General features: G+C 39.4%; 1 protein-coding gene across 2 annotated transcripts; it reads left to right on the forward strand.

Annotated features, from left to right (window-relative positions):
• The first annotated feature begins 623 nt into the window (after positions 1 to 623).
• Positions 624 to 25,492, forward strand: LOC131776657 (ankyrin repeat and sterile alpha motif domain-containing protein 1B). 2 transcript variants are annotated; one of them, XM_059092874.2, is made up of 29 exons: positions 624 to 814; positions 901 to 984; positions 1,888 to 1,946; positions 2,398 to 2,495; positions 2,581 to 2,655; positions 3,178 to 3,258; positions 3,743 to 3,889; positions 4,643 to 4,718; positions 5,868 to 5,969; positions 7,553 to 7,600; positions 8,571 to 8,620; positions 9,844 to 9,916; positions 10,495 to 10,571; positions 11,648 to 11,684; positions 12,023 to 12,343; positions 13,109 to 13,965; positions 14,757 to 15,791; positions 16,997 to 17,069; positions 17,709 to 17,806; positions 18,150 to 18,211; positions 18,802 to 18,991; positions 19,592 to 19,684; positions 20,080 to 20,241; positions 20,334 to 20,426; positions 20,892 to 20,963; positions 21,526 to 21,612; positions 22,957 to 23,094; positions 24,018 to 24,062; positions 24,406 to 25,492. In XM_059092874.2, exons 1-29 carry the CDS (start codon positions 714 to 716, stop codon positions 24,433 to 24,435), a joined length of 4,464 nt encoding a protein of 1,487 aa, XP_058948857.2. In that variant the 5' UTR covers positions 624 to 713; the 3' UTR covers positions 24,436 to 25,492. The 2 variants fall into 2 exon arrangements, with proteins under 2 accessions (XP_058948857.2, XP_066027073.1); XM_066170976.1 differs by lacking the exon at positions 7,553 to 7,600.
• Positions 25,493 to 25,636: the final 144 nt, after the last annotated feature.

The following is a 25,636-nucleotide window of genomic DNA, read 5'->3' on the forward strand; positions in this document are numbered from 1 at the left end:
AAGGAAAAACCCGCGGCAAAAGATGGAAAGACCGGAAAATGTGCTGAGGAGCGAGACAACGAATCGAGATACAGTTTTCAAAATTACGATTCGAGGCAGGAGCCCATTACTTAATGGGCTCTTTTTCGAGGTGATTTTTACAGTTTTTGTACCAAGGCTGGTACTTGCAAACAGAGAAGGAAACCTCGTTTTTAACATCATGTATGACAAGTTTTGGTTTGACGGCGACTTCTTTGTTCCGGAAATCTGGACGCCAGTGAGGAGCTCCGCCAGTACCAGTCCCTTTCACAAAGGAACTTTTTTTACTTCTCTTGACAGAATGGTACTTTCTTTCTTCGTTGGGCATGTTTTTTTTTTTTTTTTACTTAAGACTTTCTTCTGCTTTTAATTTTTCCATGAGCAAAGATTTTTTCATAAGCAGTGATGCCACGTGTGAATTTTACAAAAATAAAAGAAAAATCCATTTTTTCGGCCTCTGAAGGTGGGAAGTAACCTTTGGCGATCTTATAGTTCGGAACAAAGTTGGATTGAATTGGCATGAGCAAATTGTAGGCTGCGATGAGCTGTGATTGTATTTCAACGAGGGAGACTGGTTCGAGGTCAATCATTGGAACGCAAAAACAAAATGGCGGTTTAGGCTGGCTCTTTCTCCTGTATTAGATGTCAATTATTTTGTGCAAGAAGGTAGCCATTCTTTCACCTATTCAGGTACTATGGGGAAAGAGCAAGACCTTCTACAAGCTGCAAAAACTGGAAATGTCGCACACATCGAGAAGATTCTCGGTAATAAGACAAGGAAGTCTGGAATTCAAAGGTATTTGGGAGCTGTCTTACAGATTGACAGGAAATGAAAGCTGATTGCTCTTTTGCTCTTCTTTATTGATTTTCACGCTTTTGCAGTTTGATGAGCAGGACCGTCAACCCTAATCATCAAGACGAACTTGGATACACTCCGCTTCATTATGCAGCATTAAATGGTCACAGGTAACGATAATATTTTTTTTACTTGGATCGGAAATGACACAAGGAAACCTGGACGTGTTATTACACGCACTGTGCAATTACGTGCATAACTCGGTTGCTGTCTTTCATTGATATTTTCAGTTAACTTTTAATTCTTTGTCAGCCGATCGCTCATTCCAAAAATCGCGAAAAATGAACTTTATTCACGAATGTGTGTTCGATCAAGACTGGCGCGCCATTCATTTCCAATTACCTGTATGTCCTCCAGCACCTTAACCCTCTAGCTATTGATGTTTTATCATTTTCGTTAACCTTAAGGTTATCACGTTCCATGGATGCGGGCATAATTTTCCACTACCGAGATTTAACACACTCTAGTGTCCTTAATGGTGTTTGGTTTATAGGCTACAGTATACTAGGCTACTGTATGTTGTTTTAGCCCACTACTAATATCAGTATCCAAATTCTCCACACTCTTCTCCATACATTTCCTTTCGTACTAACAAGGAGAATTTGTTTGACAATCAAAGATTTTTTAGATTGGCAATCATTTCTTTGATTCTCATGATCAGCTTTCACTTTATTGAAAAAGTAAATGGTTGTTTCTTTTGGGGTTAAAAAGGTTAAAATGACCATAAATACTAGTAATTGCTTTTTCATCTTCACAAAAAAAAAGGCAGTGGAAGAGGTACGTGTCTTTTAGGACCCCTTTTCTCTTAGTTGTATCAGTGGTTTCTTTCACACTTCCATTTTTTGCACATTTTTCTTTACAAGTTGCCTCCTTCCTAGCATTGTTATTTCTTTAGTAGTTTATCCCTTTTTCCAACCAGTATCTGTTGGTCGAAGATCACAATGCACACAGTACAGACTTTTCTATCAGTTGTATTCCCACATTTATCTATTTTTGTTTTGCTTCTTTCTCAGGTCATCAGCTGAGCTTCTTTTAAAATATGATGCTTCAACAAACATTCCAGATACTTCTGGTGAGTATCAGAGGAATGATATTGCATGTGAGCTAAAGTAACCAAACAACCAAACTTCACAATTTGTAATGAAATAAACTTCATCAGACCTTTGGATTGAAAATCAAGTGTTGCAATGATCCATAGTTGAGCTGTAATTTTAGCGCTTGGAGAAAAGAAGCCTCAAATGAAATTCAGGCCTTGACAGGAATTTAACCAATGCCCCCAAATACTATAGCAGTAGTTGGACACCACCATCAGCTGAAGCTTTGAAGTTGCACCTAGGGAGCAAGGCAGATTTTGGAGTATTCTTCTCTTCCATGAAGGAATCTGAAACACTTTGTGATGAGGATCATTGGTTTACTTGATTTTCAATCTGCAGGTCGAATGAAATTTGTTTCCTTCAGTTACTGCATTTTGACGTAATGCAAAAAATTTGATCTAAAAACAAAGAACTATTTTATATCTGTAGGAAACTACCCCCTTCATTTGGCAGCATGGAATGGACATGCTGATGTGGCTAAAGTGCTCATAAACACAGGACCATCAAGAGCTAATGTCAATGAACAGGTTTGTCACTGAGCAGTACTAGATTTTAGATGTACATGGATTATTTCTTGACATAGTTGTTTATTCTTATCCTGATTCTGAACAGAATGATACAGAGGACACAGCTTTACATTCTGCCTCTCAGTTTGGGCAAAGTCTTGTTGTAGCTGTTTTACTTGAGGTACATGATGTTTATTATTTAATGTATGAAAGCTGTAAAGATTGATGACAGATCAGGATTCGGTTGTTCAGAGGGTAGATAACACTATCCACTAGATAAATCTCTTTGCAGTGGATGGTGCAGTACCCAGTAGATAGAAATTTATCCTTTGGATAGCATTGTCATCCCTTTGACCAACAGGCCCAAACACCATCCACTGGATAAATTTCTATCCAGTGGATAACACACAGTATGTTAAGGCTTATCTGCTGGATAGCAGTTTATCCATTGAAAAACATTATCTGCCCTTTGAACAACAAATACCGGTAGGTTTTTCTTTGAATAGAAATGATTAAAAAAAAATCGACAGAAGGCTCTGATATTCATTTTATAAGACCTTGCATAATATGATTTTTATTAGATTTCTACCACACAAGCTGTTGTCCCTAATGAGTTAGACTGGTGTTTTGCCAGTATTCTTTCCAGGTGAATTCAGTTAAATGTATGTGCTTGGTATTTTTCTTGATATCATTTTCGTTACAGAATCATGCAGATCCTCGTATTCGAAACAGTCGTCAGGAATCACCACTTGATTTAGCAGCACAGTATGGTCGAATGGAAGCTGTAAGTAAAAAACATTTCAGACACAAACTCATAGAAACTTGGCTCTGAGTCAGGTGGTTCATTGAGAGTGGACTGAATTGACATGTTCAGTTTTTTTGGCTTTAAAATGTTTGATTTGTAGGGGTTAGCAATAATTAACACTTGAACCCCCAAAAGTGACTAGCATCAAATTTGTCCTTACCACATCATCCTTTTAATTACACATGGGAATAAAGGAAATGATCAGCTCATTAAAAAAAGCCCTTGATTGTTTTGGAAATTCTCCCTGTCAGCACTTCAGGAAATGTACAGGTCAAGAGAATAAAGAAAATGATCCCCAACTACAGATCTGAAGCTCTTGATTGTTAAACAAACTCTTCTAGTCTGCACTTAAGGAAATGTTTGCAGAACAGTATGGAGAATATGCATATTGATGTTAGAGTGTAAAGGGTTATTTAAATAATAATTTAGAACTGGGTTAAAAAAGGTAATTTTCTGATTATAGGTCAAGCAGTTGTTGAACTATCATCCTGATCTCCTTGAAGATGGAAATATGGTTAGAACGCACACCCCTCTTCATCTTGCTGCAAGAAACGGCCATATAAATGTGGTGTCATACTTCCTTAGTTGTGGAATGGATGTCAATATATCGGTAATATATCAGTTTTAATCTTCCATCCCTTGGATTGACTAGCATCTAATTTCTCCCCACATCACTCCTAAATCACTAATTGAGAAAATGACATCCCTAGGAATGACTAATATCTACTTTCTCCCCACAACATCCTCCTGAATCACTCATTAAGGTCACGAGAGTAAAGGAAATGATCACTAACTAAAGAGACTCTTGATTATTAAACAAGTTCTCTTTCTTAGCACCTTAGGAAATTTAAGTCCAAATACAACTGTACTGAATGATTACCATATTTACCCGTGTAAACTTTCAGGACAAATTAGCATAATAATTGTCTGATATGTAAACAAACAATCCACTTTTACACGGTACAAGTTCCGTTGTCTTTTCCCTGCACAACTCGAGCAGTCTAAGTTTAAACGCTTTAAGATTAAATAAAGAACTGATAGTTGCAGCCAATAAAGTGGTAAGTCTGCTCGACAAAAGCCACATTTCTCGCTTCGAAGTTTTGCTGCTTAGTAACCTGGCTTTGTATGGTGTGAGCGCAAGGACTTTGTTTAGCACGTGTTCCAATAAAATGCTAGTTGGCAGGGTTTTTGTTTTGGTTGTTACGCGCCTTTACACAACGATAAAGGTTCGTTAGAAAGTAGTATGTTTGGTTTGGTAGTGAAAAAAAAGCAGCTAATACACCAATTACATTTGAGGGAATTGTAATGGTTATGATTAATGACAATAAATAGCTCCCATTAAGTGACATTATAACTCTTGTAGGGTACATCTGGAACAGCCCTTCATGAAGCAGCACTGTATGGCAAAGTGGATGTGGTTAATCTTCTTCTACAGTGTGGTAAGTTGATTAGTTCAGAGGCTGAAATGCTGGTGACTAAAAATTTTTACTCGTGAGTTCACCAGACAACTCTTGAGACTCTGGCTGTGCAATTAAGACTTTAGAGGCTTAATTTGGAACTCTTTACAGCTTCCCTTTCAGTCTTAACCCTTTAACTCCTGTGAGTGACCAAGACAGAATTTCTCCTTACTATTATCTATACAATATCAATCAGATGAGTGATGAGAATAAAGAAAACTATCAATTATGGGATTACTAATTGATTCAATACCAAATTCTTCAAACTAACATAATGAGAATTATTTGGCAGACAGTAAGGAGAATTTCTAATGAGATCTTGGTAGTTAAAGGGTTAACTCTTTACCTCCAATATAGTATTTTGCAAATAGGTTGTGAGAACAGACAGGGTCATTTGCAGAGTATATCATAGCAATGAACTCTTCCTTCTCATTGACAAGGAAATGTTTATTGGTGAGAGTGGAGAATTGCTAAATGGATCTTGGGAGTCCAAGGGTTAATGTCATAATTCCAAAGTTGTACAAAAATTTATCTTTGCTGATTAAGTGTTGACCATTGTTAGTATGATAATTCTGAGACTGAAACTGACTCAATGGTTCTATGAATATTTTTAAATACTAAGTAAAGATATTAGAAGTGAGAACCTTGGGGTAAAGGCTGGTTTTTGTTTATCTGGAAAGTCCCAGACTATTGGCAATCTCACCATTTCTTGACTGTCCCAGATTTTGCTGATATATGTTTGTATTAGAAGATCGCCAGATGTTTGTCTTAGTTGATTATAGATGCCAATTATCTTTGAGCTGGGGATGCAGGAACTGAGCAGTTAGAGAATTGGTGACGAATAAAGTTTTCATATAGTTATCTTCAATGATCAGCAACCATCTTAGAACTCTGGGATGCATTAGGAATATAGAAACACCCCCGATTTTCCAGATTGGTGGATGACCATCCAAGGCAATCAGAGTTGTCTTGATTTTGAGTTTTATTAGTCAGAAAACTCTGGAATGGTTGGGAAATAGTGAAATCCAGCTTTTTAAACAGTGTTAGAGGATTCCTTGTCCTGGCTGGGTATGAAAATAGTATAACCTTGTGCAAATGTAGAAGATAAGGTCTCATTGTTCGTTGCCATAGGAATTGATGTCACTGTTGTGGATGGCAACAACAAAACAGTGTTGGACCTTTTAGCATCACACCCTTCTGGAAGAACAAGGGAGATTAAAGAACTAATATATGGTGTGTTTTAAATAAAACTTATCCTTTATAATAATTGTACCTTGATCTTCATGTTAAACCTGTATGAAAGGTTTGATTGACACAATTGCATGCAGCTTTTTTGAGAAGGTTTTCAGAAAAAAAGGATGTAAGTGCATGAAAAAATCTTGAAAGGTTATCTGGGTATCTGGCAATCAATGAGTTTACATCTAAGTCAAATAAGTAAATAAATTCATTAAATGCGCAATGCCTCATCATTCTCAGATTTCTCAAAAATCCTGATCATGAGGTTAAAGAGATGTGACCTGAAACTACCCACAATACCTTTTGGGTTTGTTGCGTGCACTTTTACAACCTTTTCAAAACAATTGTATACATGTATGGATGTGGTCTCTTGTTGATAGACAGTGCAATCAAGTTGGGCAATACTATGGTGCAAAAAGGGGTTAAAAAGCAGCTGCCTCTGTCCTGGTTATCAAAAACCAATTTTTTTCTTTTGGCAAGAATGCCTTTTACATAGCTCCTTGTTCAAACAGACCTCTTAGAGATGGAAAGAAGAGGTTTGAGAATCTGTTATGGCACAGAAATTTAGCCAGGATACTGAAAAGAAAATGGCCACAGTCATAGTCAGATTGTCAGCGTGTGTATGCAAAGTCAAGTTTCCAAAAGGAAGTTAGCCAGTGTCATAATCAATTGCGTTCTTCTTATTAATGGTAGTGATAACAACTAATATACATTTCCTGGAGCATAGCTGTGCTTGAAGAGTAACCAGCTATTTTAATTTATAGCTTTGGGAGGGCTGGGGGTGAGTTCCCTTAATCATTTCTATAATGTTAACATGCTCTTATGCACTTCAGAATGATTTTCAATTTTCACTGTATAAAGTTTGTTAAGGTGATTCCTCAGAAAAAAATGTTATTGAACAATTTTTTTCAAATTCTCCTTAAATGTTCCTCACCAATGTCTGTTTCAAAAAAATACAATAAAAAAGATAGGTCAATGGCTTGTTTAGGAGGCATGAAGGAAAAAACTTACCCCATTAATGCCTGTACTGGCACTAATCACACACGGCATTTTGCTGCAGCTGGAAGCAAGGGTTTTTAAATAAACACTTTAAAAAAACTTGACAGGTAGAAAGTCTTAAGCTTATGGAAGAATTTGGTATTTAAGTTTTGGGAAAATCATGCAAATTTTAATGAAAATTCACTCAAAATGTTCCTCAAGTCATTCCTTTCAAGGTCATAATTTGCATCCTCGAGTAATGGGCCTTGTGTACACTTTTAGCTTTATTTTTTTTCCCTTAAGGAATTTTTTCTAATTTCCCAAATTTAATGGGGATAAATTTTACACCAAAATTATGCAAAAAAAATATAGGTCACCAAGCACATTCAAGAGCTTAAGACCATTGCACCTCTTTACCTGTTCCATGTATTGAAAAATAGTACTGTGTTTTGGGAGTGCGCATGTGCTCATTGCTCTGATTACTTGATCCTTATGCGCAATACAGGATGCGCAGCGCAAAACTGAGGAATCACCTTAATACCTAGTGATGCTCCAATTCTTTCAATGCTACTAATTTTCTGCTTGAACTTGTTACTAACCAGCCTCCAGCCTCAAAGAGCCTGTTTCTTATTTAAGGCGGCAAAACACTGGTGAGTTCAAACAATTCTGTGAGTAATTGCAGACAAAAGTCAGATCATTGGTAGAGATAAATGAATAAAGGGGTAAATTTCTGAAGAAACTGTGGTGCTACATCAGTGGGAGGGTATAACAGGGTAATTTAGTATTATCAACTAGGTTTATAATGTAAATTGGTCACAGGAAAGAGTTTCAAAGCTGACGTTCACTCTGATGAAGGGCTAACACTTGAAATGTTAGCTTTTAAATTCTTTGCAGTGGCCAATTTATGTTATCAACTCAGTTGACAATGTTAAATTACATTGGTTGAGATGATTTGTTCAACTAAAATGCTTCCAGCTGTTGCATGCATGTTTGTGTATATTTTTACACTCCATACATTTCTTAAGGTGTGGACAAGAAGAGTTTGTTTGACAATCAAGAGATTGTTTAGTTGATAATCATTTCCTTTATTATTGTGACCTTAATGTGTGACTCCTAGGGGTCAGAGGGATAATATTAACATTTTGACACACTAATTTTACACAATATGTGGTGAATCTTTTGTCAAGAAGGAATTGTGAAGCTTCCCTATCCCAGTAAATATGAATTTATCTCAGTAGTCTGAGGTGATTATGAGAATGCTTAATCTCTATAATTATTGTTCTCTACACCTTGCCTATGGCACCAACAATGAAAATTTGTTCAACTTTCAAGAATTTGTTCAGTTAGTTATCATTTCTCTCATTTTCATGACCCTAATGTTTGAGTTAGAGGTGCTATTGTGAGGAGAAATCAGATGCTCGTCACTTGAAGTACATCCCAGGTTTTCTGCAGGAATTTTTGTTTTCTCAAAAGTTAGCCAGTACTCCTGGGTGGAGAAGGGCATGTGTGATAACTAAATTACCCGTTGATGTGTCATGAAAGATGTCTGTGATTTTCATTTGCATCATGTACACTGTAGGTCCTTGTTATTAATAACTATTTTCTCTGCTGTCATCACAGAGTTCAAACCAAGTACAAGAAACTCAGCAAGGACATCAGACACATTTCCTGTGAGTTCAAATCAATTTAACATGTATGACAATAGGCCATTTTACAGTTGTTTACTTAGTTGCCAAGCCTTTGATCTGGAGTGAGGCTGAAGGTAGCTTGTTATGATAAAGATCAGTATCTTGTTTGCATGATAACAAAGTAATTTACATTTGAAAAACAGAATGTTTGTATCACAACAAGGTCAACCTTAGCCTCACTCTTGTTCAAAGGCTTGGCAACCTAGCACTCAACTGTAAAATGGACTATTTGCCTTCCCAATATAAACTTGGCCATCAAAGGCACGTTGATGTGCTAGATAAGTAATTGTGAAAGCTTTTAATTACAAACTCACTATCATCCACAGGCTTCTATTCTTAAAAATGATTTGGTCGACATTTTAGACTTTGTCAGTTTGGTGGATGATTAAGAAAAGGAAAGAGAGCACCTAATTTTTTCATGCAATTGCCAAGTTATACTCAAATCAGAGTCAGCTGTCACTGTCTGCAATGAGTGACAAAAGATGTGGCATGCTCCACTACTGTTTGAATTTTCTCTATAACTTTTTATTTATCTCCGTAAAAATATTGGTCACTAATTTGTTTGGGGGAAAGGGCAGACTTTCAAGTGACACATTAGGGATGAATTACAAGATTTCTGTTTATTAATTTGAGTGGAGGGTTTGTCAACCACCTTCTAAGGAAAGACGAGCCAACTACTCATGCCACTCATTTTAGTTAGAGTATGACCAATCACTCAGGGCGGGAGTACAGATTAACTTAGCCATTGAAACCAGGCTTCCCTAGTTCTCAAAGCCATGACCATATGGGTTGCCATGGTGAGCAAAGAAAGGTTTTGGTGACTAGATATGCAGCATTGCCAGTTTACAACCTACATTGTATGCAAGTGGTGTAGAAGTACGCTGTTTTTTTCGTTGTTGTTGTTTTTTTCAATACTCAGAATCAGTTTTCTAAAGTTAACCTGAAATGAAATTTGATACGAGTTATTGTTGATACTCTGTAATTTTTTTTATCTTAGGAAAATTGTCTTTTTCTCTTTGGTTGTCCAATTTTTAGGCTTCTAGATATCCTGTAAATATCTTCCAGCCAGTCATTTTTATCTTTTTTTTGTGGCAACTAGACTCCCCCAAAAAAATATTATAAGAGGTAAACCTCTACAGTCAATTAAAAACTGCATTTAAAAATGTGATTAGTTGTAATCTTCAATTTCTAATGTATAACGTTAGGGGTTCCCCGAGCGTCCTAAGTCAATGGCTGTTTCCAGGAGTTCAACCTATAAACCTGTTCCACGTCAGACAGGTGTGTTGTAAAATTGATTGATAAATTTCTATCTTGTTTCTGACGTACTCTTATGAAATTGAACCATTTTTGGGATATTTGGTGTTAGATCTATATAACTTCTGCATGATGAGTTTGAGGATTCCCATTACCTGATTATTGATCACTCTAGGGAGCAAGGAGGTTAATAACGTACTTGAAAAAATTGCGTGCCTCTGATTGGCTGAAAACGGGTGCATTCTTGTGTAATAAGAGTGCAAAGTTTTAACACGAGTGCAAATTATAAATGGCACGCGCACGCTCTGAAAATTTACGTCTGTCTTGCCTTCCTTTGATGTTTATTCATGTATATTAGTGACAAGTAATTTTTAACAAAATTTCGCTGGCAATTTGGTGTAAAAAACTTGTAAATTTTTCCTGTCCTATAGGCTCGTGCAGTTTTGTTGTCTTTGAAAAATTTACTCGTGCTTATTAACAACAAATTGCACTCGAAATCTTGTTGCTACTTTACTAATGCACTTTGCCCCCTGATCATTGTTTGTCAACCTGTGGACGGTTTTATCGAGGATTGCAGCTGATCTAGGTTTTGTCATTTACAGGTTTGGATCCAAATGCCCTTCGAAGATCAGGGACTTACGATGCTGTGCCTACCACACGAACGAGACAAGAGTCATTTGTAAGTGCTTTTGAATTGTTACAGGCTATTAATTGTGATAAAGTTTCTATGATTGCTAATTCAATTCATCGTGGTTCTGGGGAAACTTGCTTTTGGAAAGCCTGTGTCCTAAGAGTTGTAGCTTTTGAGAATGAGGCTGAGAGGTTCAGTAATCATTGGAGAATGTATGCCATAGAAACCATCTCTACTTTGTCTTCCTGTCATTGTTTTTATATGACTGTATTCTAGGCCCGTCATTTGGGAGTTCTAGATCCACGTTTGTTTTAGAAACTGTGTGACCGCAAACGTCAACGAGTCACGTGACCCCAGCGGTCACGTTCGCCGTTTGCCGTCTACGTTTGAACTCCGTGTTTGAAATGAAGGAACCTCATCCTTTGTGTAATTCCAGGTGGCAGCGCAAATGTTGATTTTTTTCAGGTGAAAGCCAACGTCGATCTAAAAAGCTGAAAGTCTCGAAACTTCTAACCTCTGACCACAAACTGCTGACCGCGGTTTTATGTTTGCGGTGAACACACCAAACGTGGATCTAAAACTCGATTGCCTACTTTGATCCCGCGCAAGAACAAAAAATTGCATCGAGCGGACTTAAAAAGTTCAAGATTTTTGGAGAATATCGTCGGCATCGAGTGGTAAAAAGTGGCAGAGAACTTTCCTAACAAAAGAGACATGAAGGATGTTCTGAGTTTAACGTGCTACAAAAACTAGAAAAAATAAATAATTATTAAAACACAAAATGATATGAATTTTCCAGCGTGCAAAAAAAAACCATTCTTGATTGTAATGAAAGAGACATATTTTGCTATACGCTGAATCCTTTATTGACTAAGCTTCTTGCGTGGTCAATTAATTAATGCTGGCTGACTTTTGGCAAAACCTAGATTTTTGCAGAAAACCTGGGATGCACTTAAAAGTGACTCGTTCTTGTTTTTGCGTTTTGTGGGCCATGACTTCGTCTCAGTCCATAGAAATGCCAAAAAGAACTCGGAACTTATCCAGCCATCTTGACCGCACGCTTGGTCCATAATACATACAGCACGGTTTGTATAGTTAAAAGAAGATAATTTTTTTGTTTCCAGGAGCAGCCAACTTATGATCAGGTACCACCAGCTAAAGGTAAGTTTCAACACACACTGTAGGTTTACATATTTACAACGCGACAACTTTAACCCAGGGCATCCAAGGTTATTAGCTAATAACAGTTTGATTAAAGAACAAAAAGATCAGAGGTGACACACTCAGCTGCCCTCGTGAGCCACTTTTTTGTTTATACCACATTTCGAGTTTATTTAAGAAATAGGTGGTGAGTAGCGAAGTCAATTAGATTGCAGCATTTTTGATAGAGTGTACGTAGATTTATATAATTCATGCGGTGGCTGATTCTTTGAGTTGTGAAGAAAAATGTATCTTAGCTAATTCAGAGGTTTTTACGTCGACCTTTTTTTCATTTTCAGCTGCGTCTGCAAGACACACTACTGACTGGACTCAATATGAAGAAGTAGGGTCCAGACCTCCAATCAATAACAATTTGACGTTTGCTGGTGAAGGGTACACCCTATTGGGTTTCCCTGAGCAACCTGCCACAGACGCACCACCCGCGTTAAGTTCCCAGGAGATCACTGTTGGTTACACTCTTGTGGGACTTCCAGGCAACCCTAATGCAGTCACTAATGGTAAATGCCCACTGCGACCAGGCAGTACCTATGCCAAAGTGCGGAAAGAAGGTGAGCCCATTGTCTCGCCTTGGACAGGGCCTCCTTCTCAAATACCGGCGGGTGAGTATTCCTGTCTGGCATTTCCTGGTCGGCTAGGGAAAGTGAAACTCTTTCCATGTCAGTTACAATAGTGTAGACATTAAGGTTCTTTCACTGGTACTGTGGCAGACGTTTATTAAAATTCTGACGCACAGTGACAGGTGCCGGAAAATGGAGATGTCAGTTTATGTAACTTAATACTCGTTTACTCCAGACACAGTACCCACGAAAAGGTTATGGGTAAGACCTTGAACAATTGTGCATGTACGCAACAGAAATTTCAGGGATTTAAACTTTCATGAGAAGACAGTTGAAGACAGTTCGCCCCCCACCCCCCCTCCCCATACATTTTGTAACCGACTGTTTGTCGCTACCTATTTCAACTCGGACATATCGCTTAGGCGCGAGACAACGGTAAATAAAGCGCATGTGGATAGAGTGTTGTAAAACCAAATAATTACTACAGCCAATCAGTAAAAAAGAAAATGTCACAATTAGCCAATCAAAACTCAAAGTGAATGCAAGCAAACTGCCTGAAGCGCGGGAAAACGCAAGTGACCGAGTCGCGACTGGTTTTAGTTTTGAATGTGATTGGTTTAGAGGATGGCACGAGATTTCTAGACCAATCAAATTGCGCCGTAAAGTGAAACCCAGGGGGAAGCCTGGATTACTTTCGACACCCAATCGAAAAATGCTGCATAGAGCCACAGACTTGTTAGCAGAAGTTACCTTTTCACGAGCTTTCTAAGGGGCCATGTTTGAGTGATCTCCCATTTTTTTTTGAAGGCATAGCTAGCATAGACAATCCTGACTATTGTTTGGTTGGTGAGACCACCCGTCCACATTCACAGTCGCAGAACCAAAGTGGAGGCACTTATGACCTTGTTAATCTGCCATCAGGACCGAAACCTGATGTAAACCAACATGACAGTGTCTATGAAGTCCCCCCTGCAACATTAAGGGGAAAAGGCAATGGTCAGGAGGAGAATGGCCCTCCCGTTCAAGTCTCCTCTAGAGTTCCAAGGGGTCAGTCGTTTGATATGTACGAAAACACCAGGATTGGAAATCAGCCGGTCAATCAGCCGGTCAATCACCCAAGACAGGAAGCGACTAATTACGACTTTGTGTCCCTCCCACCACGAAAAGCTACAATGGAACAGCCCTCTTACGACATAGTTCCTCCACTGAGTCGAACATCTGAGAATCAGCGAGGTAGCCCGGAGGTGAGCTCCTCTGCTGCAGGTGGTACGACTCTAACAAACCGATCCTGCCCCTTGGATGCACCAGGGTACGAGATTGTACAACCACGAAACCTAAGCTCTTTCGCTGGCGACTCAGCGCCTGAAATGAAACCCTTTGCTTCTCTACCTGGGTATGAACCCATGCTCCCACCCCAAGATGAGGGATACGAAAAGCTGGGCCCTCCAATTGACATCCAACAGCAGCTAAGCAGCCGTGGAGACTATGAAACCCTTGCCATGGTAGGTCCTCAAAAAACAGGGTCTCAGACAGAACCAGCGCGAGTGACCCAGCAACGGACCAGCGCAGTGAACATTCCTGGCTCGTCATCTCTGTATGAGGTGCCCCCGTCTATGGTGTCTCCCGTGTATGAAATTGCACCATCTCCACGAAACGTACCTCCGGTAAGCTATCTACTTTATTTAACCCCTTAACTCCCAGAAGTGATTAACACGTAACTTCTCCCTATAATATTCTTACATTATCCAGCAAACAGGAAATGAGAATACTCAAACTTGTCATCTTAATCTAACATCAAATTCTCGTAGCGGATTTACAAGGAAATGAATAGTAGCCAGAAAGGAGAATTAACAATCAGATCATCAGATAACTTTTCCCTTAAGCGGCTGCCTATGGTGTAATAGACGGCAGTGCCCGGAAAGGGGCCATAAGGACAAACCCCAACACACGGGAGCTTGCTGCTTGAAGGTAGCAGTGGACCGCTAGTAACCGGCTTTTGGTGAAACTCGTGGTTAACTTGTGTACAAGTGGCTCCAAAGGTGTTTCAAGTGTTTTTTTTTTCTTTTAGAGAAAATTTTTGTTTTGCCGTATTTGATTTTTTGTTTGGAAAGTAGTAAGGTTTCCTACATGTAGAAATGATTTATGGTACGTGAAATGTGAAGCGGGAAGCGGGAAGAATTCGTTGGAAAGTATGTGGAGTGAAACGAAGTGTAACGAGTGAAGTGTTATGTGTGTTACGTGAAGAACGAATTGTGTAGTTTGTGGCATGTAGTGCGAAGAGTTTAGAAGTGTTAAGTGCGAAGCCTGGTGCGTTATAAAGTGAATCCATTCCCGTCCTTCAGCTCATAACTCTCAGCAGACTTCTTACGTTCCGCTTCGCTCACAGCTTCCTGGCCATGTCTCTCTTAAGAGAAAGTACTTTGCTCATTTAATTAACGTTTCTACGTTCTCATAGCTTCCCCCTCGACCAGCACAGCCAACCCCTCCGACCCAACCCCCAGTTAACTTTGGAGTTCAGTGGATCGAGAAGGAACCGGAACAAGCTCAGCCTAAGCTCCCCCCACGGAGAATGAATGAATATTGCGACTGGCACTCGCTCAAGAAACAAGATCCCACGTCACCTGGGAGGCCCCCTAAGTCTGGGGCCTACGAAATAGTGCGCCTTGAGGGCTCATCAGAGGTAGGAACGGTAGACTTGGACAAAATGCGGTGGAGAGAAAGTCGTGGTTCTGGGGGAGACTATTGTACACTGTCACCTTCGGCCGTAGGACCTGGCGAAACTCTAAACAGAGACAGCATTGCTTCCAGCGAGATGTCGAATATGTCAGAACCTACAATGACACCGCCATTTTCTCCTCCGTCGCCAAACACTGCTGAAGCCTCAGTATTTGATGTTTTCGGATCGTTACAATCCTCAGATATGACGACAATTCCGGAGGCTCCCGAAGTTGTACAAGATCAACCACGACCCCCCCGACCCATTCCACGCAAAAGGACCAAACCGAAACTTCTTCCCCGCAACGACAGTTTGCACGATGAAGATTACGCATCTCCACAGGGGGAACCTACGAGAGCTGAAAGCAGTACTGTTTCTTTTGAGAGGAGTCAAGACCCGTTTAGTTTTCCTCCTGCAATGGCTTCCGCACAAGAGATGGACAGCCCGAAAAACAGTGATTTTGCCGAGCTACATAAGCGCTTTTCGCCGCATTCTTCGCGCGAAAATATCTTTTCTGATGTGAACGCTGCACTCGGTGGAGAGCGGCAAGAGCCCGACGGAGCCGAAACTCAAACTGATGCGAGGCCTTCGCCGTTGGTTTATGAAAATGTGTTGTTTAGACGAAGCGATGAAGTAAACAAGAACTCGCCGGGTGAAACCCGCGAGAATGGAACTGTTGCGAAGAAAGATGATTCTGTTGAGAGGCCTGATTCATATAGGTTAAGCACATTGTCAGCGGATAGCCCCATGGACGAGAGAGAGGAATGGGAAAAGGTAACGTTTTCAATTTCAAATGAGATTTTGTTCCTGTTATGGATTTTTTCCTCGCTAATTTATCCTTTTGAACTCAGACCTTTGGTATTGACAAAATTTTTGTTAAATCTATTATGAAAGCAGTTCTCAATTGATTGACGAAACACCGAAGCTAAGTTAATGACGGCAACCTGTAAGAACAAGGGTTGATGTCATCATTAGCCAACGAGAAATCAAGGTAACAACAGGTGAATTTCTTGAACTGAGCGCGGGAAAACGTGGGCGACCAAGTCTCACCATTGGCTTTAGTTTTGAATCTCATTGGTTTAGAGGATGACGCAAGTTCAGGGCTAAAAATTAAATCCACTGCTTGGTGGCCAGTCGAGCCAGTTTCCTTGAATTCTTAGTGGCCCATCCCAAAATGAAGTAGCCCTTGATTTCCTTTAGTCTAAAATGAAAAACTTGAATAAACGCCCCATGGCTTTTAACGGAGTGTTAACTAAAAGGAAAGAACAAGCTCGTGAAATCACTGTTAAAACGGCTCGGAATTTCCACTTCAGAACTAAAAAATTCGCTAAAATGAATGATCTTAGAGTCCAGGCAAAGAAACGAAGAGAAAGGTAGTCCAATTAAACTACATATTGAGTTTTATTTTTAACTTTGTACTTCGCATAATTTACGTTGCAACTTTTCGAAATTCTGTAGCATAGTCGCACATCGGGCATTCAAACCTTAACTTTTGGTGGCCCTGGTCAGTTTTTACTCGCCACTGGCGACCGTGCGACCGCCAATTTTTAGCCTTGCGAGTTCTCTACACCAATCGGAGATCGCGAGGGAGAAAAACCAGCGCAATCTCGGATTGTTTTCGACACTCCGTTGAAAATTGCTCTCATCTTTCAGATAATTTTACCCTGATCTTTAAGATAGGGGGTGCTATAAAATGGAGGAAGAGAGATTTCTTTAAGAACATGTTCTATAGTTATTGGTGATCGGTTACTAAGCAGATTAATGCTCTCTTTGTATTGGTTGGCAAATGGTAAACAAACCGTAATACCTCCGCGAAAAAACAGCAACAGCAACAACAAGTTATTTAGTAACGGGAAATTATGCATAGAACTAACATGTCTCCCTGCGCATGTAAAAAGATGGGATTCAGTATATAGAACCTGACGTATCTTTCGCATGTAATTACATTAGCAATTAATTTTCTTGTGTTTTTGCTTTAGATCGAAGCCTTCCTGTCTTCAATATCTCAGATTGATATGCCTCAGACTTTAGAGCTACAGATCGCTGATGCAGGTGTCTTTTTAACCGTTTTAGTTGCTCTTGTTATTTTTCCTTCTCTCGTCGTGTTTGCTTTAGAATTTAAAAAAACACCTGCCTAGAAGATAGTGAGGAGAATCTGCAATGACTTTCTGCATAGAAAAGGGCACGTAACAGACACTTGGTCTTAATCTTCCTAAAAGGGGAGCCATGGCAAATGCAAGGAAAATTAAATCGAATTTACTTGACACTCACATTTGAATGAAGTAAAACATGTTGGCATGAAGATGGAAAGAAAGTCACTAAATGATCCCCGCGGGTGAGCGGAATTAAAGACATTGTGAAAAAGAAGTCTGAACAAATGCACGCTTCGTTCCCGTAAACGAATCTGATCACAACTAAATGAAATAAAACATATGTTGACTTTCGGTTGAATTATAAGTAAAGCAATGATCCGAGCAGAGGAGAGCTGCTATAAAAGAAAACGGTAACCCCACTTAAATTTTATTTGCTCCCAGCTCAATTGGTAGTAGCGACTACCTAGTTTTTGAGATGCATGGGTTCGAATCATGTCGAAGCTTAGAAATTTCTGTGCTTTTTATCCGCAATTTTTTCAATTGCAACTCGCCTAAGAGAATTATTTCTTCATTTTGCGCTCTTGTATGTACATGTTAGGCAAGGCAGACACTGTAGCGGGCTGGCTGAAGGCACTGGATCTTGATCAATACGAGTCATGTCTGGTGGCCAATGGATTTGACAATATCATGTTCTTGGTACGTTCTACTTTTGCTGTTGTTCCTGTTGTTCATGTTAGTGCGCCTCTTTCTTGGTCAAAACATTTAGACCTAATGATAACGACATGTGGTACAATTGATCGTTCCGATGAGTGTAGTCCTGAGGAAGACTGTTGTCGATAGTAGCGACTGACATTTGGACAACCCGAGCAGAAATCATCATCAAAGGTTGTCGAAACATCAGTTACCACTACTGACAACAGTACTTCTCAGGACTACGCTCACCCGGGCGATCAAACTACACTGTTACATGCTACCCCCGGGTTCAAACCGTTTACTGCATTAAGATAAATTTTATGTAACCAACGTGGCACTTTTACAGAATGGGGTTCTTGAAGATGATGATCTTATGGATATAGGAATTGTGGACTTTAACCACAGAAGGTACGAATGAAAAAATTCATTTATTATTTTAAAAAATTCAGTCCTAATTTCAGTTCGAGTAAGCGTTTTGAAATGATTGTAAATTTGTCTGTCCCACGCTACAAATGAGATATGGAATTAGAGTGAGCGAGTCGGCAAATAGTTTAAGCGAGTTAACTGTGGAAGTGGAAGAATTTACTGGGAGACGTTGACTACTGGGCTATATAATTCGTTGGTTTCACTGTTATTCTTTTATCTCGAACTGCCTCTTGTTTTCTTTTGATCTGATTGGTCGTTGTGGTCATTGTGGTATTGGTTGTGAGGCACTGAGTCGTGAAGCGCGGGAAAGCGTGAGTGATCAAGTGACGGTTGGTGTTAAGTTTGCATCTGATTGGTTGAGAGGATGGTGCATCTGATCGTTGTGAGGCACTGAGTCGCGAAGCGCGGGAAAGCGTGAGTGACCAAGTGACGGTTGGTGTTAAGTTGGCATCTGATTGGTTGAGAGGATGGTACAACTTTTTTAGACCAATCACTGAACGTAAGGAAACAAAAGTAATAATTACAGACATCCAATTGAATGTGAAACCAACCCTATTTTAATTTTTTAACAGAACCATCATGGAAGCGGTGAAGACCTTAAAACCCTGTCCCCGGCTCAACGACCCTGCGTCAGCAAAGCCTGAGAGTTTGGAGGACTGGTTAGAGCTTCTGAGTCTCTCTGAGTACTATGATGTGTTTCAACACAATGGTTTTACCTATATGGAGAGAATACACAGGCTATGGGAAGTGGAGCTAACGTCGGTTAGTGACGTTGACTCATATTAAGCGGACATTCTTTAGAATTTCTGACACTTAATCTCGCGCGATGACACGGGTATTCTTTCCAGAATTCTGTCGGTGGAAAAACTGTTTTGATTCACCTTAAAGCAGCGCACTCGCAAGAACAATTATAAGTTATGACATCATTTTGAGTGCAATTTGGTGTTAATAAGTACGAATAAATTATATGTGCCTGTTTAAACCAAAGTGCGCAAGAAATAATTTTGTTACCTATTACTGAATTTGCGTGAAAAGGTGAAATTTTGAACGCGCGCGCGCGTTATTTATAATTTGCACACGTGTTACAACTTTGCATTCGTGTTACAACAAAAACGCACTCGTTTTTTCAGCTAATTAGACGCGCGTAATTTTCTAATGAAGAAAATATCCACTAACGGGTCCAAAATAGACATGAAACGGTTGAACGCAAACTTGGTGGTCAGTGATAGTGAATGAAAGTTGAAACTATCATCTACTATCATGACCGTATGAACGTGGCTTAACGCGTTATTAAATTTCAGCTTAAGAGCAGATTTGTCATGAAGCCAGAGCTTAATGCAGTTCTCTTTTACGGGCTCCTAGGTTCTGGAAATAAACTCTCTCGGTCATCGGAAACGAATCATGGCTTCATTAAAAAAGGAAGCGAAGAAAAAAGAAAGAGAAGAACCATTAGAAGTAAGTCAAGACCACTTGAAGTCGAGTGGCGGCAAGACTGACGGACTGATTGACCTTCTAGGATGGCTGAATAACTGACTCGCTGGCTGCTTGACTGTGGGAATAGCTCGCTGGTTGGCCAGCTTGAAGTCTGACCAACAGACTGACTAACTGACTGACTGACTGACCAGCTGATTGACAGACTGACTGGACTGACTGACTGACCGACCTACCGACCAACGGACCTACCGACAGTCCGACTAACCGGCCGACCGGCTGTCTAACCTAAAAACTGGCTGGCTCGGTCTTTATTTATTTATTTTTTTAATTGTCTATTCTTTTTCATATATTTATTTATCTATTTATTTATACATTAGTTCATTTATTTGATATTTACACGTTCTTTAATTGTTAAGAACACAAAGCTTGAAGACAGTAGTGCTGCTCTCGAAGTACAGTTAGCGGAGCTCAAAATGTACTGCCCAGATGAGAAACCGCCGACCATAACAACCGCCGGAGCAACAACCGAAGATGACCTGCTGGCGGCTGCCGAAGAGTTGATGACTGGTCCTGAAAAGGTATGAAGTCATGTAAACCTCGATTTTAAATCGAGGACAATTCAATCCGGATTGTTGTTGCTTTGAGAGTCCGAACGCATTTTCTTTTGCAGGCGAATGAAAGGAAGTCAAAGGAAAATGGGTCTATGAAGTGGAAACACGAACCCTCAATGTTGATAGATGGAAGTGTAAATTATAGTACTCGGGTGAGTGGAAAACTAGTCAAAGAGAATTTGTAAGGGACTTTGGACACTGCATTGGTCAGGAATGTCACTTTCTGTGATGATCATATCTTAGTATATACTATGACAGTGTGTAACGTCGAAGGCGCGCTCTGATTGGTTACACAAACTCCAAATATCCTTTGATATTCACCTTTGAGAGAGGCGCGCTGGATTTGCTCCCGAGAATACTGTATTTGTTGCAGGAATAAATGACTTAAAATTATCTTTTTTGCTCTATTATCTCATTGTTTTGGTAATACTAAAACAATTCATTATCGCACTGCCGGTGGGTAGCGTTAGATATTTAACTTGCCGCATCGCGGCTCGATAAATATCCACCACAAGCCACTTTTAAGTCGGTGAGTAGTTGTTAATTATAACCAGTCCTTGAAATTCCTTTGGTTTCACAGGAATAATTGTTGGTTTGGTTTATGCTTTTCTTTTCAGTATCTCGGGTCGCATGCAGTTAAAACAATCACGGGGTTGCAGTCTATCGTTGAAGCCTCCCGTAAAATGAGAGTAAGACAAGTTGTATTACCTACTAGAGCGAAGTTTGAGTGAGAGTCTTTAAACCAAAACCAAAATAATTACAATAGCAAATTAGAGTGAAGGAAATATGCCAAGAAGCCAATGAGAACTCAAAATAAAGACAAGCAAACTGCTTGAAGCGCGGGAAAACGTGAGTGACTGAGTCGCGATTGGTTTTAGGTTTCAATCTGATTGGTTGAGACAGTGGCGCGAGTTTTCTTGACCAATCACAGAGCGAGGTATGAGAACTCAAAAAAAGACAAGCAAACTGCTTGAAGCGCGGGAAAACGTGAGTGACTAAGTCGCGATTGGTTTTAGGTTTGAATCTGATTGGTTGAGACAGTGGTGCGAGTTTTCTTGACCAATCACAGAGCGTGGTAAAGCAAGACCACGACAATTTCCGACCCTCAATTTAAAACTGCTGTAACTGTTTGTGAACTGAAGGTCTGAAAAAAAAAATCTACAGGGAAAGTTGATGGTTTTTAGCGAACCTTTAGGTAGGCTTCTTCTATATTTCATGCATCTTTTCATTTTTCTTGTTTGTCTTTTTTAGCTGTCTACAGCCAAGCTTCAGAAAATTCCCTCAGTGATGCTTTCAGTGTCCGTAAAAGGAATTAAGTTCATTGATGCAAGGTCAAAGGTAATGCTTTCTTTATTGCAATCAGTACTCGCCAGGAAAAGCTAACGAGTTCCACGAAGTGGTAAAAGTGGCTGTAGTTTACGTAACGTTTGTAAATGGCAACAGTGAAAAGTATTGCTTTGGATTTGGACTTTGTGGATGAAGATAAAAAGATAACTATTTTTTACCTTTAAAAATGTTAGGCCAGTTTAGTTGACTCCCAGGGTAACCGCGACGATTTGAAATAATGATTATTTATCGACTGACTTTCGAAAGCTGGTTTAACCTTTTGACCCCTAAGAGTGATTAGCATGGAATTTCTCCCAACAATATTCCCCCTGAAACAAACTTTAAGGTCACGAGAATAAAGGAAATGATCACCAACTAAAGAAGCTTTTGATTGTAAAACAAATTCTCCTTGTCAGCACCTCAGGAAATGTATAGAGAACAGAATGAAGAATATTCATTCTGATGTTAGGGTGTAAAGGGTTAATGAACACTCACTCTCCTCTCGACAGATATTGACAATTAACTATCACTCAAATGACCTCCTATAACTGGCAGATTGAAAGTGACCAATCAAACTGACTTTCGCGACTTAAATCTTTTAGCCAATACCATCACGGCAAAACCTTCCAATCAGTTTTGGCGAATTAGACAAAAAAAAAAAAAACTCCTCACTCCTCTGATGATGACTTTCGCTCCTGTTGTCGAAATCCCACTTTTTGTTACCGGTAAGAATCCTTTTCAAGACTTACCTTGCCTAGGAAATTATTAGCGCAATCAAATGTTGCTCTTGAATCAAACCAATTACAATAGAAATGGCAAAGTGCTTTTCGATTCAGCGTTGTAAAACCAAAACCAAAGCAACAGCCAATCAGATGAAAGGAAGTTATGTCAAGGAACCAATGAGAGCTCAAACTTAAAACGCGCAATTTGATTGAAGCGCGGGAAAATGCGAGTGACCAAAACGCGTCTAGTTTTAAATTTGAATCTGATTGGTCGAGGAAGTGGTGCAAGTTTTCTGGACCAATCATATGTCAAGAAGTAAAGAAAAAGCAGAGCAATGCTAGATTACTTTCGACACTCAACTAAAAATTTCTTTAATCATGATAACTATGATATCATGACTTTTACGATGATGGAAGCGTTTCTAAATAATTAACTTTTGATCTTTTTGGATTTGAACCAGATTAGTTGGGTCTTTTATTCATATCAAGCCGAGTATTGCTATTAATCGGACCACTTTTTTTCCGTAGATCATGGTCAGTAATCATGATGTTTTTGGACTTGAACCAGATTAGTTGGGTCTTTTATTTATATCAAGCCGAGTATTGCTATTAATCGGAACACTTTTTTCCGTAGATCATGGTCAGTAATCACGACATCAGAAACATATCGTACATCACACAGGATCCAGAAGACAGAACAGTGTTTGCTTATATCGCCAGAGACGCTAAGACAAACAGCCATTACTGTCACGTGTTCAGAATGGATAACATGGTGAGTTAGTTGCTAAAATTATCCATGCCTTCAAGCCGTCTGTAAGTGTACACTTCTTATCCTTTCCAAGCAACTTTAGTTTAAAAGTTTGGATGGAAAATTGAGGTAATCTTTCCTTCTTGGAAATTTCACTTGTTTAGAAACTGACACATCTGTTAACGAACAAGTGAACTCCCTCAGGACGATATATTCTGGTGTAGATGAGTTCAAAAGCACATTTGCTAAGGAGTTTGTAAAGTGTACGATTAAAATGCAGTGGAAATCCGCTAACTCGTATCCGGTTTACTCGGATCTCCCGGTAACTCAAACAAGATTCGATTTCCCTTGGCTCATTTTGTTCAGTCATTTACTATCTGCGAACTCGAACTCCCGCTGAGTCGAACCATTTTATCTTGAGAGTTCGCGTTAGCGCGTTCTACTGTATACTTGTTTCTCGAAAGCCCCATTTCTCGAAAGCCCTGTTAACTTAACGGGTCCGCTGTTCTGTTTTCATTCAAGACTCAAACAAAAACTTTGTCAAGTATACAATAAAACTATAAACTTAAGAATTAAAACTGGAACTGTGTCAGAACGTGCTTCTTTATTCTCTAAATATGTGGAGAAACGGGCCCCAGGCAAGGCCTTGTCGGCCAAAGGGCAAGTAACGCTGTCCATCGGATAAATCGCTATCCAGCGGATAAGTGTAAACAAAACGTACTACGCTATACACTACACCCTTCGAACAACCGGGTCCAGTAGTTTTAAGGAACAAGTTTTCTTTGCTTCTGTGCGAGTGACTTCGCATATTATTTTGACTGTTATCTTGATTTCTTTAGCTGGAACCAAAATGTCAGTTTCCTTCTCCAGCAAGCTTTTATAATTAGTTACCAATTCTAATCGACTTTGATTTTGCTAGAATAAGATTGTAATTTTGTTTTGAATAGACTATGTCAGATGATATTACTATGACGATAGGACAAGCTTTTGAGGCAAGTTTATGTAAAATATTAGATTAATTTCAGTATCAAAGCAATCGCGCACCTGCCCCTCCCCTAACCCAACATTAACCTTAACTTGTAATCAGTTGACAATTTTTAGTTAGGGGAGGGGTAGGAATGTAGTTGCTCCGACACTGACATCAATCCGAAATATCAGATGTGCAAAGATCGATTTGATCAATGGCCACCACATGAGTATAACAGTAGCAATCTCATACGGTATTTTAACTATCTGGTTCCAGGCTTTCTCTTCCTCCCGTCTCAGGGACTCCTGGAGAGAGTCTGGGCTAAAGTTTAAATAGTTACATTTTTGTCTTTTGATCTTAAATTACAGCTTGCCTTCAGTCGCTTCAAGCAGTCTTAAAAACGCCAACTGGAATGGTGACAAGATGGATGATCTGCCAAAACAGATCGTCAAGCCCAGCGGAATAGATCCATTCATTCGTCTTGCATCATTAAAATTCAAGTATCGTACGCGGAAGAGAAAAGGGACTTAATTTTATGACAGTGTTTAAAAAGGTCAAAATCGGCTACTTTTACCGAGAAGCTGGTTATAATATACTTCTAGCGTGACATGGCGTATTTAGCATTGCGTGACAAGATGCCTGATAGTGCCATAGTTGAGCGTCACGCAAATAACAGCTGCAAACAAGGAAATGTTCGCGTGCCTTAAGGCTGTTTCTTTTGATGAAGACAAATTGTTTGCATGAAAAAGTTCAACGTTCTCTTTCAAATGACTTAGTAGAAGAGTTGTGCATGCCACATGTATTCGCTTCAATTGAGTGATTGTGTTTCTAAGCCGTTTGATTGGCTGGGACTGGACGAAATCGTTACATAGGGGTGTATATATATATATATATATATATATATATATATATATACACAGCATATTATTATTTTTATTGGAACGGCTATGAGACGAACGATCTTCAACTATTTATACCACCTGATTTAGGAATGATCCTTTTGTGATCAATTTACGTGTTTACCAAACAAATCAATTTATCGATAAGATTGAATTTAAATGAACCTGCTACAACGGGCACCTACCCTTCCATCAAATGAGGTATCCCCCTCTGCCATCGCTGCCATGATTAGTCACGTGAATGTGACCAATGGTACATTGTCCAGTTGGTGTGACTCAACCGTATTTCAGGTAGAATTTTATTTTGTATGTTTACTAGATAGGTTCCAATTTTTATTTTTTAGCAAAATATTTTTAAAAAATAATGCTTTTTTATAAATGGTTTATTTTTTGAACTTACACAAAATGAGATTGAATCAGTGAAGTAGCGAGGTGTGACTAATTTAAATAAAATCTTTGATCAAGCGCTGTTCAACGTGCTAGGGCGACGGTTTTATCCAAGCGATTTTGAAAAAAAATTATTCGTGCAGAATGCTTAATAAATTTGACTTACTTGTTTGCTGTGTCTTTCTCCATTGTTGCAAGTGTTCAATTGGTACCGATAATATTGTTCAATTTGAGTCTTTTTCCGATTTGCAAGCAGGGAAAAAGGTGACACAAATCTCTGATTCCGCACGAAGCCTCCGTCTGATTACGGACA

Source organism: Pocillopora verrucosa, chromosome 8 (genome assembly GCF_036669915.1).
Source record: "Pocillopora verrucosa isolate sample1 chromosome 8, ASM3666991v2, whole genome shotgun sequence".
In the NCBI taxonomy this organism is placed as follows: Eukaryota; Metazoa; Cnidaria; class Anthozoa; order Scleractinia; family Pocilloporidae; genus Pocillopora; species Pocillopora verrucosa.